General features: G+C 42.4%; 1 protein-coding gene across 6 annotated transcripts in view; it reads left to right on the top strand.

Annotated features, from left to right (window-relative positions):
• The window catches only part of LOC126248342 (solute carrier family 41 member 1-like), a 124350-nt gene that overhangs the window by 72847 nt on the left and 33912 nt on the right, over positions 1-17591 (top strand). For all 6 annotated transcript variants that reach the window (XM_049949251.1, XM_049949247.1, XM_049949250.1 and 3 more), the window contains 2 exons: positions 14108-14414; positions 16564-16743. In XM_049949251.1, coding sequence (XP_049805208.1) covers positions 14130-14414; positions 16564-16743 — 465 coding nt within the window. In that variant the 5' untranslated portion in view covers positions 14108-14129. The remainder of the gene's footprint in view (positions 1-14107; positions 14415-16563; positions 16744-17591) is intronic.

Genomic DNA, 17591 nt, shown 5'->3' with positions numbered 1-17591 from the left:
TCACTCTGTGCCATTTATATCTCTGTGTCATTCGATCATCCCCTTTGGAGTTCTCCTAGAACCTGTCAGAGAGCTGCCCTGTTGGCTGACCACCTTCATCAACTCAACCTCTTCTTCCGTAACATTGGAGCACCCACATTCCTTTCTGACTCCTCGCACACCTATTCCCATTTGGACCTGTCCTTCTGCACTGCCCAGCTTGCCCATCATCTCTAGTGGTTTGTTATTTCTGACACCTACTCAAGTGACCATTTCCCATGTGCTATCCGTTTGCTGATTCCTACCCCACCTGCATGCACACCCAAATGGCAGCTTACAAAGGCTGGCTGGTGGCTTTGCTACTCCCTGATGATGTTGGGGGAACAGGATTTCCCCAGTTGTGATGAACAGGTGGAATACCTTACAAACATTATCCTTACTGCTGCAGAACGTTGCATTCATTACACTTCCTCTTTACCATGTTCTGTCCTGGTCCCTTGGTGGACTGAGGCATGCCAGGATGCAATTCTCTCTCTCTCTCTCTCTCTCTCTCTCTCTCTCTCTCTCTCACACACACACACACACACACACACACACACTCTCTGCATTTGTAACTCTCATCTTACGATGGCAAACTCCATTCATTATAAAGAGATGCGTGGAAAATGCCATTGTGTTCTGCAGGACAGGAAGAAAGCTAGCTGGATTTCATTCACTAGTTCTTTTAACAGTTACATACATTCTTCTGTCGCATGAGCGAACTTCAGATAGCTCTTTGGAACCGAGATCCATTTGCCAATTTCCAGCCTGATAGTAGCAGACGATATTATTGTGGACCCTATTGTTATCTCCAACACCTTGGGCCGCCATTTTGTGAAAATTTTGAGCTCTGCTCCCTATCACCCTGCCTTCCTCTATCGGAAACCAGCGGAGGTGGCTCGGGCGATACCAGTCTCTTCTCAGAATCGTGAGTGTTACAATGCCGCCTTCACTATGAGGGAGCTAGATCATGCTGTTAGTTTATCCTGATCCTCTGCCTGTCCCCATCCAGATGTTGCAGCACCTTTCTCTTGCAGGCAAGCACTTTCTGATTAATACATACAATCACATCTGGACATAGGGCACATTTCCGAGAAGTTGGTGTGAAGCTAAGCAAGGCCGGTAAGGACAAAAACCGTCCTAGCTACTGCCCCACCTCTCTCACCAGCTGCGTTTGCAATGTGATGGAACATATGATTCATGCCCGGCTGGTATGGTGGCACAAGTCTCACAATTTGGTAACATTTGCATGATGCGGATTTTGAGCATGGAGTTCTGCAGTTGACCATATAGTTACTTTGTCCACCCATGTCGTGAATGGTTTTCCGCAGGAATCTCAGACTGTGGCGATGTTTCTTGATTTGGAGAAGGCCTAGGATACCTGTTGGAGAACTGGTATCCTCCATACTCTTTACATGTGGGGCTTCTGTGGCCGCCTGCCCTGTTTCCTTCAGGAATTTTTAAAAGACCAAGTTTTCAGGATGCGTGTGGGTTCTGCCTTGATGGACACCTTCATCCAGGAAAACAGTGTGCCTCAGGGTTCTGTCCTGAGTGTCGCCCTCTTTGCTATCACCATTAACCCTGTAATGGCCTGTCACCTGCTGGGCATCTCTGGCTCCCTTTTGGTTGACGATTTTGGCATCTGTTGCAGTTCTCCACAGATATGTCTCACTGAGTGGCGTTTTCAGCGATGTCTTTGAGCGTCTTTGCTCCTGGAGCATCAACAACGGTTTTCATTTCTCCACTGACAAAACTATCTGTCTGAATTTCTGGCGGTGCAAATTTTCTCTCAGCATCTTTACGTCGTGGGCCTGTTGCCCTTCCGTTCGTTGAAACTACAAAATTCCTGGGGCTAATCCCTCTGCGACCCTGGGGGTTAGAATTGGCCCGAGGTATTCCTGCCTGTTGCAAAAGGCGACTAAAAGGAGTCTCTCACCTTTTGGCCTTTATGTGATGGTCTCCTGTAGGGTTTGAACTCCATTTTTATAATTTTCCTGAAGAGCGAGCCAACTGGGGAAGGGTGCGTTACATGGTGCATCGTGTCCATTGTGCATTGAGATCTTTAGCCCACTTTCTCATCGTGGCATTGCAGTCCCGCTCATCCTCCATCTCTTGAGTGAGGACACCTTCCTGGGTGCGTTTTCCTCCACCCACTATGAAGTGTCATTTTCTGTGCTGACAATGACCATGGAATTCCTTGCACCTGATATCCAGCATGGTACCCAGTCCGTTATGGTGGGGCCGCCGTGTACCCTGTTGGTTGTAGCCCCCTGACTACACAGGGATCGCACTGCTGATGCCAGCACAGTTAACTCCCCACGTATGCCAAGGAGTAGTTGCCTGTCATCCTGGGGCATCGGGACTCCCGGCAATGGCCATCCTACCACATGGCCTTCGCTGTCACTGGGTGGCGCCCACAGGGAGGGCCCCTGGTCGGAGTAGGTGGCATGAGGGCAGATGACGTGTGATGAAGTGTACCACGTAGTCACATGCTGGTGATCAAATGCCAGCAGCCTCTAAGTGTTTCAAGTCTCAGTACAATGCTAGGAAGTATGATCTTAAATCATTCCCCTCCCTGGCCACATCATGGGAGGAACACCAGGCTAAGGATGGCAGCAAACCTTATTCGCCCCAGTACCCTGTATGTACGAGAGCCGATGGGGACTCCTTTGTCTCAATAAAGCCTCAGTTTTTTGTAGAGCATTTAGAGGACAAGTTTGGGGAGGTGGAGGGCTTGTCCATAATGTGGTCAGGCTGTCTTGATAAAAACGGCATCCTCTGCCCAGTCACGGGCATTACTCGCTTGTGACAAGCTGGAGGATGTTTCTGTTACCATCACGCCTCATAAGAGCTTAAACTTGGTCCAGGGTATTATATTCTACAGGGACTTTCTGTTGCAGTCTGACGATGAGCTGCGCGCCAACTTAGAACAACGAGGAGTTGATTTCGTCCGGCCTGCCCATCATGGTCCAGGGGATAATCGGGGTGCCACTGGTGCCTTCATCTTGGTCTTCGAGGGTTACACTGCTGTGCAATAGCTTCTCACTTCAAGTGACTGAGCTATGTTTAATACTTCAATAAGCATAGGATTTTCACACTGTAGAGCTCACTCTTGATGAACTTTCCTGTCAGGAGCAAGATGTATGATTGCATACTGAACCATTTGATCTGTGTAGAATTCCTTATGAACATTTGTCACAAAATTATAACGACGACTAAGTCTGTGGAGTTCTACTGTCCATGCCTTGTATGACTGTTTTGGTCACTTTTGGGAATGGTAAAGCTCCATATGAGCACCAATAATGCGAGTACATTTACAGTGGTAGGTTGAAAGTAACTCTCACATCCAATCAAAAGAGAGACTTGAATGATCTTTTAAGGGGGCAAGCTGACACAACAAAAGATACACACAAAGTGAGATCCACGGCAGAAAAGAGCCTTGCCCAAGTTTATGTATGTTACCCCAAATGCCCGGAAATATTTTCGGGAGTGTTTTTAGTAAGCATCCCAGTATTCTGCTGCATTACCATATGCAGGGAATGGTGGCAGATATGTTGTTGGCAGGGCTGCACATTGTGCCCTTGTATCCATTAAACTGGAAATAACAACTGTCAGTGCCTACTGTTACTCAGAGAGATTTAAATACTGCCTCCATGGAAATTGAACTCAAAGGACCAATGACTGAAGTGGAACTTATTGATTCTAATCCTGTACTCATTGCCAAAGTGTTCTAACCCAACAATACTGTAACTTTATTATATGACAAACCATAAACACATGAGAGACAAAGTACATACAACAGACAACACCCAAGTGGCCAGTAGAGCCTTGTGCAACAGCCTGTATAGTCATTAGTACTAACAGGGGTGCAGCTGGGAGGCTGCACATGCAACTGCTGTCGTACTAGCAGTATGGGTGGCCGCTTTTGGCCAAATCAAGTACAGACTTCACGCTCAAACTATGAAGTGGCGCACACACAAAGTTGGTGGTTATATCAGTCATATTGTCCTCCTTCCATGTATACCTTCCTGTAACTGAGGCTGTCCACATGTAAAAGCCTTTGGCAAAGGAAACTGTTATCACTGCAGTCTTAAAATTCTGGTGTGCCTTTTGTGTATGGGCTTAAGAAGGCCAGGGAGATAATTTCCTCCAATGTTTATTCTAGAAATTATCTGATGGTCCTTGCATTGTGTGTGTGTTATACATCATGTTAATAAAAAGCGTCATGAAATCTTCCAGGTCTTCCTAGTCAAAACTAGGAGAAAGTCCTGTAAAAACATCTGGGAATACAAAGTGTTGAGGTAAGGGCAGTTGTGTCTCATGATATTCATCTGTTAGATGATATCAGAGAGAGTGTTCATCTGTTGCTCTTGTGGATGTGGATAAACTAACTGTTCATGCAGAACTGACCTCACAAGAGGTTGGTTTATGCCTTTAGCAGCTCCAGTTCTTTGTTCACTTCTTTCAGGATCAGCATCTTTTTGTCACAACTATCTCCCCAACACATCTGGCATGGAAAGTATGGTTGATTGACTGCAGTCCCTTGGACTTGTGAACACTCCCATTCCTGCAAATTGCTGTAACGATATGCTGCTTTATTCCAGTGAAATCAAAGGTCATTGAGTGCACATGACACATTCATTCATATATTCATGATTAACACTGTTGACTAAGCCATAACAGAATATCATGTCTGCCATTTCCCACCTTGGAATAATAGGTCTTCATTTTCTTGTTTACATTGTTTGCACTCAGTAGAATTAGTAACCCCGATCTGATGCCAGTAAAACTCCAAAAGATGTGTAAAGAATGGCTGATCTAGGAGACAGTTGTAAGTGCTATGTCAAACAGCAGCATCACAGTGAGAGAATTAAACAGTTTTTAATAAAATTTAAGTGGCTCCTGTCTCAAGTATTTTTTTTTCTAATACATATTTATAAGGCCTTTGTTCCTAGTTTTGACCAGTACTCTCTCCTCTAGGTATGTCAGACACTGTTTTTTAAATACCCTGTATGCAGACAAAATGTAGTTTTTCTGTATTTTGAGATCACTCCAATAAATGACTGCTCATAAGGAACTAGAATGTGAAGATCAATTGTCTTATCTTTTATCTAAGTATATGTAGTATATAATGTTTGTAATAAATTGAAACTGTAGACAGGTGGCTATTGTGTTTGATCCATCCAGGTACACTTCATGTATTGGCCTAATGTTTGTATTTGTTAGTAGTACTTCTGTTTCATAAGACTTCAGAGTGATTTTCTCATGTTGCTTTGGGACTCAAACCAGTGGGAGGAAATATACAGATGCGAATGTTGATTAACCACATACCTGAGGAAAGTTCTCAGATATAAAATTATCAATCTTTTTTTAACAGTGTGTACATTGTGCAGAATATTAAACTTGATCCAGTAAGTTTTCTTGCCCCAGGTGTGCTAGCTCCACATCACCAGAGGACAGTTTAGTGGAATTTGGAAGAAATGTGGATGGGTTTTTTAGTGAGTTACAGTTTGTCAGTCATCGAGGTGTCCCCAGTTGCCTCAGTTTGCAGAGAGGAATTGAGATTAGATTTACAGTCTGTTACTCAGCTTCAGTTTGTCACTAACATTTGTATGAGAATAGCTGTGTTGTCTTGATAATTGTGCCCAGGGAATCAAAATATCACCCTCAGATGAACTAACCCAGAACACTGACAAAATTTAGCAGTTTCTGTAAGATGCGTTGTAGAGGTCGTGCTATGCTTTTTTCTGCTCTGTTGCGTGCAGTGGGGAAGGTTTAAAAATTGGGTGTGTGGGTACCGCATGCTTCTCTCTTCCCATGTCACTGGAAGTGTCATTTGTGGGATAACTAAACCTGATACATGGTCTTCACACTGCTCAACTTGTACATGCCTTAGTGTAGTACAGTTTTGACATATTTTTGTGCACGTTTCACACTGTGTTAGAAGCGCCTGCTTTGTCTCTTCCAGCTTCAAGTTATTCAACTGTTGTTACAATCTTTATATGTATTAAACAGATTTTGAAATAATTTTCTTTTTGTACTAATGCTACCACATAAAATAGTGCCAGTTTAGTACTAGTTCAAAAACTTCTGAAAATCATAGCCAAGACAAAATGTACCATTCTCATCCCATCTAGGTATGTTTGCTAAAAGCCAAATCAAATATAAACAGCAAAGTAATTATTTCAGCATTTACTATTTTTGAATGTTTTATTGCAACACAGTTCATCAACAATTCCAAATTTTTCATGAGTCCATTAGCTTCTTTTGTTTTAGGTAAAATTATTGAAAATTACATTGAAATAACACTAGATCACGTACTACTAACTCAGTTAATTCACTCGTAGTGTCAGAAAATCAATAAAAGGGATCTCAAGTCACAATATCAGAGGAATAAACTTTCAATATTTCATGTCGACAAAAAACCTCCTTTCTACATTTTTGTTTGGGAACAGGAAGTTTGGGTACTATTTGCTCATGAGAGTACAAGATTTCATCAACTGGAGTTGGCCATTTCCAGTATTTGCTATTTTTTTCCATTCAGCATGTTTTCCCTTCCCGTGCTGCATGTCTTTCCTCTTGACATCCCCCCCCCCTCCCCTCCTCTCCCAGGGAATATGTCTAGGGTGTTATTGGGAATGTTGCACATTTTACATCACTGACATACAAAGTCTCACCACCAGTTTTCATTCCCTTTTCCTTTCTTTGTTTCCCTTCTCCTATCCTCCCTCCGCTTTGGCGTTTGAGGTTCTTCTTCTTCTTCTTCTTCTTCTTCTTCCTCTTCCTCTGCCCTGTGCACTCCTGAAGGCCGGTCCACATGTGTGATGCACAACAGGTTACTGGGTAATGAGAAATTCCAAACTCCAGGTTGACAGGTAGCATTCACATGTACCCCCTGGTACAGGCCAGGCCCAGGGAGGGGTGACTGCCTGAGCTGCCACCTTCCCAAATTGCCGATCAGCCCCTCTGTCAGGTGTTTGGGAAGTTGACATGAGGTGTGAACAATTACCTAAGGCAGGTGCACCCCCTTTGTGAAGGGGGCCCCCAGTTGGAAAGAGTGTGCCATCAGACACAGGAAATCATGGGGATTTTCTCACAACGAACCAATCATCTTCACAATCCACGTCTACGAAGCATAAACATAATGAGGCTAACGATTCAAAAACCCTTCCATCTGCACCACAGTTCGTAATGGTTTCATGTACTGAAGACGGTCAGTTCTTCACCATGGTAAATCTATTTATTATTCAGAAAGGTGTTGATGGCACTATGAAATCCTGCTCTCGATTATGGAATGGCACTTGGTTTTTGAGACTACTTATGATTCTCAAGCACAACAACTGCTTGCCACCTTGTTTCTCCACAGCTATCTTGTTTGTGTCTAGGCCCATAGAACCTTGAATTCTTCCCATGGTGTTAATTATGCCAGGCTGCTAGACGGTCTGACCAAGGCCGAAATCCAGTCATACCTCTGATCAGTGTGTCATTGCTGTCCATCGGGTGATGAAAAAGGTAGATTCTTCCTTAGTGCCCACCGGCACTCTTATTCTCACCTTTGATAGAGTGGTGCTACTGTCAAAGATCAAAGCAGGCAATGAAATTATCACAGTCTGACCGTACATTCCAAACCTGAAGCGCTGCTACCAGTGTCATCGTTTCAACCACACTAGAACGTCTTGTCAGCACCCAGCCAAATGTGTTACCTGTGGTAGGGATGCACATGAGGGCGATTTCCCACCTCCTCCTCCCTGCTGTATCAACTGCAATGGCGACCATGTTGCTGCCTCTCAAGATTGTCCTAAGTATCTTGATGAGTGGGCTGTCCAGGAGATCTGGGTAAAAGAAAAAGTACCTTATCCAGTCACTCGCAAGTTACTGATTAGTCGCAAACTCTGCATTCTACCATCTGGCACTCATAGTTCTGTTCTTGCTACATTTCGCTACATGAAGGATGTGGCCACACAGACATGCGTCAAATTCAGCTCTTAGGTTGTGAAATCTCCCAATGTGTAGGTAGAATTGCCGTCCCCTCATCCAGCTGTGCAATAAGCCATCAAACTTGTGCCTCAAGGGGTGAAACCACCAGCTACACAACTGGCAGATCAGAAAGGACAGGAGTACTACTCCCGTGATAACCACCTACATCCCTCCAGCCAACCAACTCCTGAGTCTTCCTATGCTAACTGGAAAGACTTGAAGTCCAACAAAGGCAAATGGTCTTTTCCTTCACTGACTCAAAAATCCTCTTTGATGGTGTTGCCATGTGATACCTTTGCCCGGCCAACCTCCGGGTCACTGATGCGCACCACCAAATGGTTTACTGTGTTTGACTCCACAGACAAACAGCACAAGAAAGCCAATACTTCTGTGGACCTCATGGAACAGGATCCTCTTGCCTCTGTGCCCTGTAGCAGTGAGACTTTGAAGGCTGTCACTTGTCAGCCGCCGAGATGACACCCCTTCATTTTTTCCTCCTCCAATGGAATGTTCGTGGCCTTCGATTCCACAAAGAGGATTTACAGCTGCTTTTAGAATCGCAGTGTCCCCTTGTACTCTGCCTTCAGGAAATGAAATTGTGTCCTCACAACTGCTTTGAGCTTCTGCATTTCTTTCTGGTCCGTTTTTGAGCATCCCCCTGAGGTTGGCATGCCATCTCATGGTGGACTGAGGCATGCACATGCAATTCACGCATAGATGTGCTCTCTGTGTTTTTAACCGTCATCCTACTATGGCAAACTGCATACATTATAAACAGATGTGTGCACAGTGTCGTGTTCTTTGGGATAGTAAAAAAGTTGGATTTCATTCACTAGTTCTTCTAACAGTTCCACCCTTCGTTCTGTCATGTGGGCTAATCTCTCGACAGCTCTCTGGTACCAAGACCCTTCACCAGTTTCCGGCCTGACGTAGTAGACAATGTCATCATGGACCCTGTTGCTATCTCCAACACCTTGGGCCGCCATTTTGTGGAAATTTTGAGCTCTGGCCACTATCGCCCTGCCTTCCTCCATTGGAAATGAGTGGAGGAGGCTCAGGTGATACCCTTCTCGCCTCAGAATTGTGAGTGCTACAATGCTGCCTTCACTATGAGGGAGCTGGATCACGCTCTCAGTTCATCCCGATCTTCCACCCCAGGGCTAGATGCTGTCCCCATTCAGATGCTGCTGCACCTTTTTCTTGCATGCAAGCTCTTTTTGCTTAATACATTCTACCACATCTGGGAAAAGGGTATGGTTCCTAGATGCTGGCATGAATCCACCGACATACCCATACCTAAGCCTGGTAAGGACGAACACCTTCCTTCTAGCTACTGTCCCACCTCTCTCACCAGCTGTATTTGCAAGATGATGGAATGTATGTTTCATACCTGGCTGGTATGGTGGCTCAAGTCTCACAATTTACTAACCACTGTATACTGTGAATTTAGAGTGCGCCATTCTGCATGTGATCATCTTGTCACGTTGTCCACCCATGTCATGAATGGTCTTCTGCGGAAATCCCAGACAGTGGCCGCATTTTTAGATTTGGCAAAGGCGCATGACACCTGCCGGAAAACTGGTATCCTCTATACTCTCTACATGTGGGGCTTCCGTAGCTGCCTGCTCCGTTCCCTTGAGGAATTTTTAAAAGACGAAGTTTTCAGGGTGCGTGAGGGTTCTGTCTTCTCAGACACCTTTATCCAGAAAAACGGTGTGCCTCAGGGTTCTGTCCTGAGCGTCATACTCTTTGCTATCGCCATTAACTGTATAAGCACCTGTCTCCTGCCGGGTATCTTCGGCTCCCTTCTCATTGACAATTTTGCCATCTATTGCAGTTCTCCATAGACTTGTCTCATTGAGTGGCATCTTCAGCGATGTCTCGATCTTTACTCATGGAGCATAGGCAATAGCTTTCGCTTTTTGACTATCTTTTGTATGAATTTCTGGCAGTGCAATTGGTTTCTCCCACCATCTTTACATTTTTGGCCTGTTGCCCTTCAGTTCATTCAAACTATGAAATTCGTGGGATACATGCTCGATAGGAAACACTCGTGGTCCTCCAATGTGTCTTACCTGGCATGCTGCCGTAAGAGGTCCCTCGGTGTCCTGTGTGTCCTCAATGATACGTCTTGGGGTGCAGATCTAACCACCCTCCTGTGTTTGTACGGGTCCCTTGTCCATTGGAAACTAGACTATGGGTGCTTTGTTTATGTGTCTGCACATCTGTCCCTCTTACGCCATCTCAACATTGTCATGACGTCCGTTTGGCCACTGGCATCTCTCTCTCTCTCTCTCTCTCTCTCTCTCTCTCTCTCTCTCTCTCACTCACTCACTAGCCTGGTTGAGAGTCTATATGCCGAAGCTGATGAACTGCCACTGTTCTGTTGCCGCAATTTTCTCCTCAGCAGATATGCATGCTGTTTGTCTGCCATGCATGGTCACCCATCTTATGCCTCCTCCTTTAATGACTCGTTTGATCCCCAGTATGGGACACGACCCTCCTATCCGTCGCCTCCTGAAGTCTACTTTCAGTGCTTGCTTTGGCAGCTTAACTTCACACTACCTACAATTTTCCCAGTGGGTGTGATTCGTTCACCACCTTGGCTTCATTTGGTGGCTCATGTTCACCTTGGCCTGCATTCGCTTCCTAAGGACACTAGGACACTACTCCAGCCTCGATCTATCGCCTTCAGTTTCATGACGTTCGCATGGAAGTTTGTGATAGTACCTTTGTGTACACTGATGGCTCTGGGACTGACTGTGGTCTCGGGTGTGCCTTCATCATTGGCACTGCCGTTTTTCAGTGTCAGCTTCTGGTAGACTGCTCAGTATTTACAGCCAAGCTCTTTGCCCCATATCAGGCCCTGGAATACATCTGGCGACACAGGCTTTTCAGTTGTGTTCTCTGCTAAGACTCTGATTCTCTCAGTGCACTTCAAAATCTCTCTGCACTCAACACTGCCCATCCTTTAGTACAACAGGCTCAGGAAAACTTTCACTTGCTCACTCTTGAGGGGATCCACTGTGCAGTGTATGTGGGTTCCTGGTCATGTTGGTCTGCTAGGAAACAAGGCTGCTGATGCTGCTGCGAAGGCTGCAGTCTTCGTACCTCATCCAACTTGTTCCTATATTCCTTGCGATGATCTCTGTGTTGCCGTCTATCAGGTGGTGGTGTCACTTTGGCATAGCCATTGGTCCTTCCTTCATGGGATTAAGCTCAGGATTGTTAAGCCTCTCCCAGGGGCTTGGACGACATTCTCACAGCACTCCTACCTGGAGGTCATTTTAACTAGGTTGCGTATAAGGCACTGCCTTTTTAGCCATCACCATTTGTTAAGTGGTGCTCCCCCACCACTTTGTGCACATTACCCCAAAGTTTTAACTGTCTGCTATATTCTGATGGAATGCCCATTTTTTAACTGTTTACATTCCTGCTTGGGTTTGCCATCTGAGGTTTTGGCCGTTTTAGCAAATGAGGTGTGGGCTGTCAACTAAATCTTACTTTTTATTCGTTGTAGCGATATGGCGAAGGCTATTTAAGTTTTAGTCCTGGATCTCTGTTTATCTATGGTGTAGTTTATAGCCCTTTCTCCACATCACTGTTTTTAGCTGTCTTCTCTTACATTGATTGGGATTGATGTGTAGTCTTTTTTTAACTCTTCTGTCTTCGTGTTCTATAATTTTGACTTGATTGCGTATGGCCCCAGTTGTTTTTTGTGCCCTAAAAACAAAACAAAACAAAACAAAACACTGACCTTAAAGTTCTCTACTTCAATTAAAGAATCATGGCCTGGATAGTGTGATCCCTCATAGCTTAAAACATGCTCACCAACTTGTGTAATGAAGTTTGGGCTGCTTTGGAAAGACAAGCTGGCATTATAGACGTTATCACCAAGTTCACTTCCTGAGCAAAGCTCTTCTATTGTTGTTAGTTCGTCTTCACTTCTACATAGCTGTTACAGGAATCTCCATCTTCAGAATAACTATTGTCATCACTGGTGATTTTCTTCTTCCTGCAAGAAACGTTTTTCCTTAGCCCTGAAGAGCTACTGGTACTGGCAACTAGGGTCTTCCTGAGGAAAGTCATCAGGTGTAATTCCTTGACTTGGAGGAACGTTTATTTTCTTGCCCCTCTTTTCTTAGGTATGCCCAGTGTGTCTTTTCATGTTCTTTCAAATGCTGCAGAAACGAATTAGACATATGGTCTTGCAGGTTCTCTCTTTCAGCTTCCAAGAGGCTACTGCTTAATTGTGTTAACACATTCTTCAGATTAATGGATATATTGTGCAAGATCTGACTCCAGATTTTAGATTTGCTTCAGTTGTGCTGCTCGTGCTCTCAAATAACTGGTTCACTAACTTGAGGAAGACCAGTTTTGGCACTGTTGCACATCGTTTTCCCATTTCTGCCTGTTTCCAGTTGTTTAGCATCTCCATGAGCCTTTCATTGACTGAAAAACAGCCATGTCTGAGGGTTGCATCAGATGGCCAGAGTTAGGAGGAAGGCACATGAAAGTGAATTTCATGATGACTTCATAACTCAGATGGGAACTTAAATTGTCTCCAATTAATACCTTTTTCCCAGGGAGTTTTTTGACCCGTGGTAATATTGTTTCCACGAACGAATCTTCAAATGTTCTTAAATCCATCCAGCCAGATTTGGTTTGGTTACAGCAAGCCTTGGACAGTCCACCTCTTTGCCATTATTCATAAATACTGTCTGTTTTGTAGTTAATATACTATGGAGCGATTATGCCCTCAGCATACCCACAGCATGGAAGTGATACATACCTTAGATGCATTTCGTATTCGTTCTGGTTATTTGGTTCCACATTTTACTAAAACAACTTTGACGCCAGTATCTTCCACAAGCTTTGTTTCATCATATGCCCACAAATTTGAAGGAAGGACATCTAAAATTTCTTCCTTCCTACTTGTTTCGTTGTTATATTTTTGTTGAGCCTAGGGCTGGGCATCTGCCTGTGTTGTTTCAGAAATGAGTAACCCCAATCTTTTCCCAGATGTAACCCATTTCTTAATTTTCTCAATTTTTTCCCTATATGAAGTAGGTACAATGCAGCAATGTTTCTCAGGTCCACTACTGTCATAGAAAATCCCATAAGAGGAAGTGCCACAATGTGAGCCGTGAACATTTTTTCCTCCTCGGATGTGAAACATGTTCTGTAGTTCACTCGTACTTCTGCTGTTCGCTTGATCTTCTTTATTCCCAGTATTAAAGTACTCAGTGCAATTTGGAATCTGAGGATAAAGAAAGAGAACATATGTAGTACCAATTTTAAAATGACATAAATACTGTAGTCTTAAAGCAAGAAGTTAATTTACATTTACGTATACTGTAGAACGTAGCTACAGAGGTTTTGTCAGCAACTCGCCTTTCAGATGCCTCACAAAAGCTGATTTTCCTTTCCTTCATTTGATCAAGAGCTTTATTCAAAGTTTCACTGGTGTATTTTTGGTAAGGTCTTGAATGTAGTTCACGCATATATCACTGTGGCATTATTTCTGGATTGAAAAAAGTAGTTTTTTTTAAATGGAAATACATGTGTACTAAACTCGCCCCACTGGTTTTCCAAGTCAACAAGTTTACTAAACTAAACCCACCAATTTTCAGTGTCAAAATTTTTGTGAATTAAATTATATACTTCGAGAAAATCAAACAATGGAAACTCCAGATATGAATATCGACAATGTAGGAAAAGATAGATTGGTTACTTAGCGTAAAAAAAGACATGTCAAATTGCAGACGATTAAGACACATACAGATTTCAACCACAGTCTTTGTCAGCGCGCGTGCGTACACTACTTTCCTTTCCCTTCCCCACCCTCTCCAGACTGCTGCTTGCTTCCCACATGATATTGCATGTTCGTCAGGGAAGAATGTTTATCATTAACTCCTTACCAGTAAGATCATGACGTACTGAGTCTTGACAAATCCTCCATCATTGTGAGATGATTCTTTGATGAATAAATATATAAATAGTAAGTAATTTTATTGCATCAGATTTGCTGTAAATTTCTTCTGTAAAAATTATTGGTCTGTTAGTCAGTCAGCTGCATGTAATTAATTAATTTTGTGTGCTCCTTTTACAGGGTAATATAGAATTCAGTCATCATGACCCGCAGATCTGCCGGTAGCCGAGGCCGGTCCTCACAGGTTAGCCGGCGTCGGCGAGGAGCGCGAAAAATGACGGGCGCCGATCTCAATGAAGAAAATCTTCCAGACGTGGAAGAGGAGGCACACCAGTTGCTTGACATCAGTCAGCTGAAGACTCTGTCGCATGCAGAGCATGCAGACACCGATGAAAGTGTTTGGGCCATAGCCGTGCAAGTGTTCATTCCGTTTGTTATATCAGGTCTTGGAATGGTGCTTGCTGGGCTTGTACTTGATGAAGTCCAGGTATTATTCTTCTCATACTTTTGCACACTGTGATGTGTTGGTGTAACTTATCATAGAATTAATGATGGCAGCATTTCTCTGCAGGAAAATTAGCTTCACCTTCCATAGACCGTTGAAAACAATGGAAATACTGATTTTTATACATATAGTGTAAGACCATGATAGTTTCTTTTAAAGATGGGCATGGTCTTGAATTTTAAATTTATAACAAATTTTGAAAATTTTGTTTTGAAATACCAAAACATTGTATAATTTTACCTATGTGCAAAATTTTGAAAAGTAAATATGCAACTTGCTCTTTCATTAAGCTGAACAGTTACTAATCTTGAATATAAAAGTATCTAATATCTTAGAATGATTTATCAGTTGGCATCCTTTCATCACCTTCCGTAAAATTTAAGAAATGATGTAAAAGAGTGGATTTTTAAATGTTTGCTCTAGTATTGTAGAACTATAGAAATTATAAATATTTTCATGGGTAAGTTAGCTAAATGTTGAATGTTTTTTTCCAAATTGTAAATCTAATGAACATTTCCAAAGAAGGTGTAATGTTACATCAATCCAGGTATTATGCTTTTCATCCCCCTCTTAATGATAAAAATATTACATGTATTAAGAACTGATTTCAGTAACTTAAATGCCAGCTTCTTTGTAAGAAAGATCAGCTGCTTCGTGATACAGATCATAGCATTTCTTGGGTATAGTTTCAATATTAGGCAAATCAACAAACTTAATACTGCATAATACCAAGGAATTGGCCTAAGCAAATCATGAGGAACAGTCCATATTCTGTACTTGAATTTGATAAATTGGAAAAAAAAATTCTGTGGAGTTGCTGTCAGTTTGCACCAGAAAATTCTTTCTGGTCTGCAGAAATCACATTTGGGTTTTCGCTTTTGCAGTGGATTGCCATATTCGATTAAATCTTGTAAACATGCTCCAATCACAGTGTGATTTCTAGGCTGCAACTTTTTACTTAGACAGTACTCTGATGGAAGGAGTAAAAATTACTAGAGGAACTCCATTATATGGCATGTAGACATTGCTGCTCTAAATACCAGTAGTATGTGAGATGTGTAGTAGAACTCAGGCTGCAACATGTGCCGCTTCTGAAACTGTGTTGCGCTCTAACCTTTTAAAAATTTTAAAGCCCAAAATAATGAAGACCTCGACTTGGTCAAGACCATCACTAATTTTCAACTCTAAAATGAGATGTATTATTTTCCACTGCTTTCTTGAAGAGGGAGAAAAAGAAAATGTCTGCCAGATTCTACAATCAGTGGGGACATTTTAGTTACTCGGGGGCACAAAGCAAGACTATGAAAGGTGGGATAACATTCCAATCTAACTGGTAGTAAAGAAAGCACTAACAAAGTTAGTAAAGTGACTATATTTTCATGGGCACAAATCACTGAAAACTGTACACCGTAAGTGACGAGAAACATTTAATAAACTGAAATACTGAGTAGTCCAAACTCTGTAAAATAATAGGTAATGGATATAAATATTTGCATCCACATACATACTGTGCAAGACACAGTGTGATGCGTGTTGGAGGCTAGATTGTACCACTGCTAATCTTTCCCTGTCCTGCTTCACTCGCAAATGGAGCAAGGGAAAAATTACTGTCTGTATGCCTTCGTACAATCCCTGATTTCTATTATCTTGTCTGCGTGGTCCATATGTGAAATGTAACTTGGAGGCAGTATAATCATTCTGCAGTCAGCAGCAAAAGCTAGTTCTCTAAATTTTCTCAGTAGTGTTTTGTGAGCTTAATGTTGGCTTTAGACAAAAGGTTGTCATAAGTTGTAGAGGAGGAAGGACTGGAGCACTTAGAGAAGTTTAGCTTGGGGGGGGGGGGGAGGGTGGTGGGTGTGAATAGTAACAGAGAAAGGGATGATGAAGGCAATGATAGAGAAGTGGTGAGTGGATAACAGAATAATTTGCCTTATGGAACTATGTATCGTCTGGTTCAGTGTAGCATCATGTTCGTAGAGCTGAAGAAGTCACTTAACATTTGTTATTGGGATGCAGTCAACCAAACGAAAATTGTTAATTCCTGCTGCTACTGATTTAAGTGTTCTGTTTGTAATGTATATTTGGAATGTAAATTAATTTGTGAATTATATGTCTCATTCTGTTATTTCAGCATTGGGTTGTGTTTAAAGTTGTCTCTGAAGTATTTATCCTCGTTCCGGCACTTCTAGGATTGAAAGGAAATCTGGAAATGACCCTAGCATCAAGACTTTCTACTCATGCAAACCTAGGGAATATGGACAGCCGCCAGAAACAATGGAGCTTAATTGTTGGAAACATGGCCCTTACACAGGTATCATTAAAATTTTAATTTTAACATATATATCACAAAGCTACACATTGCACTTTGTGGTTTGCATTTAGCAAGATTTTTGTGCCTGTAATAGGTGCATGCATAAACAATTGAAGTAGATGCTGTAAAGTATTTGTTTTCAACAAGCAGCAGTGAAGAACGCTTTGAAGTCACACTTCTTTTGTTTCTGGAGAGGCATTGTGGCTTAAATCTTGAAATGTCTAACAACTATTTATAATGTAGTTAAAAGTTTTTAATTGTTTAACTGAGACTGGATTTACAGCATGACTTTTTGCAGACCCTTATATTTATTCATATAGTAAAACCAGCATCTAGGGAATGATCATTTTAGACAAGGATCCACAGGCTAACTGCTCCGAAATAGCCAAACATGATGTGCATAACACTGACTGGATTTTTTATTCCTCTGTTGTATATAACTTTTAAATATGATGATCTTGACACAATGTTGGATAAACATTACAATAAAACAATGAATCTGTAACTGAAAGATTTGTAGTTTTTGAAAATTGTTGTGTCCTGTTCAATGTTTGTGTCAGTAGTGTTGTCACTGCTGATTCCTTCCCTCTTTCAAAAAAGTGCTCTCTAATCATCACAAACTTAATTGGTCATGGCTACAAGTATAGTGCTTGTCACATTTACATATATTAATGGTAGAGAAGCCAACATTATTGGTTTGTACTTGAAGGTGTCTATGATGTTTGTAGGCCTTCAGGATTACAGTATTGTAAGTATTATTGTAACTGAAGCCAGGAATACAGGTCAGAAGGTGGGGAAGAGTGAAAATAACAAGTATAAAAGTAGGTGTACAAAGTTCTGTAATGTAA

The sequence above is a fragment of the Schistocerca nitens genome, chromosome 3, assembly GCF_023898315.1.
Source record: "Schistocerca nitens isolate TAMUIC-IGC-003100 chromosome 3, iqSchNite1.1, whole genome shotgun sequence".
NCBI classification, from domain to species: domain Eukaryota; kingdom Metazoa; phylum Arthropoda; class Insecta; order Orthoptera; family Acrididae; genus Schistocerca; species Schistocerca nitens.
Note: the sequence above shows the minus strand (reverse complement) of the source record. Positions and strands in the feature narration are given on the sequence as shown.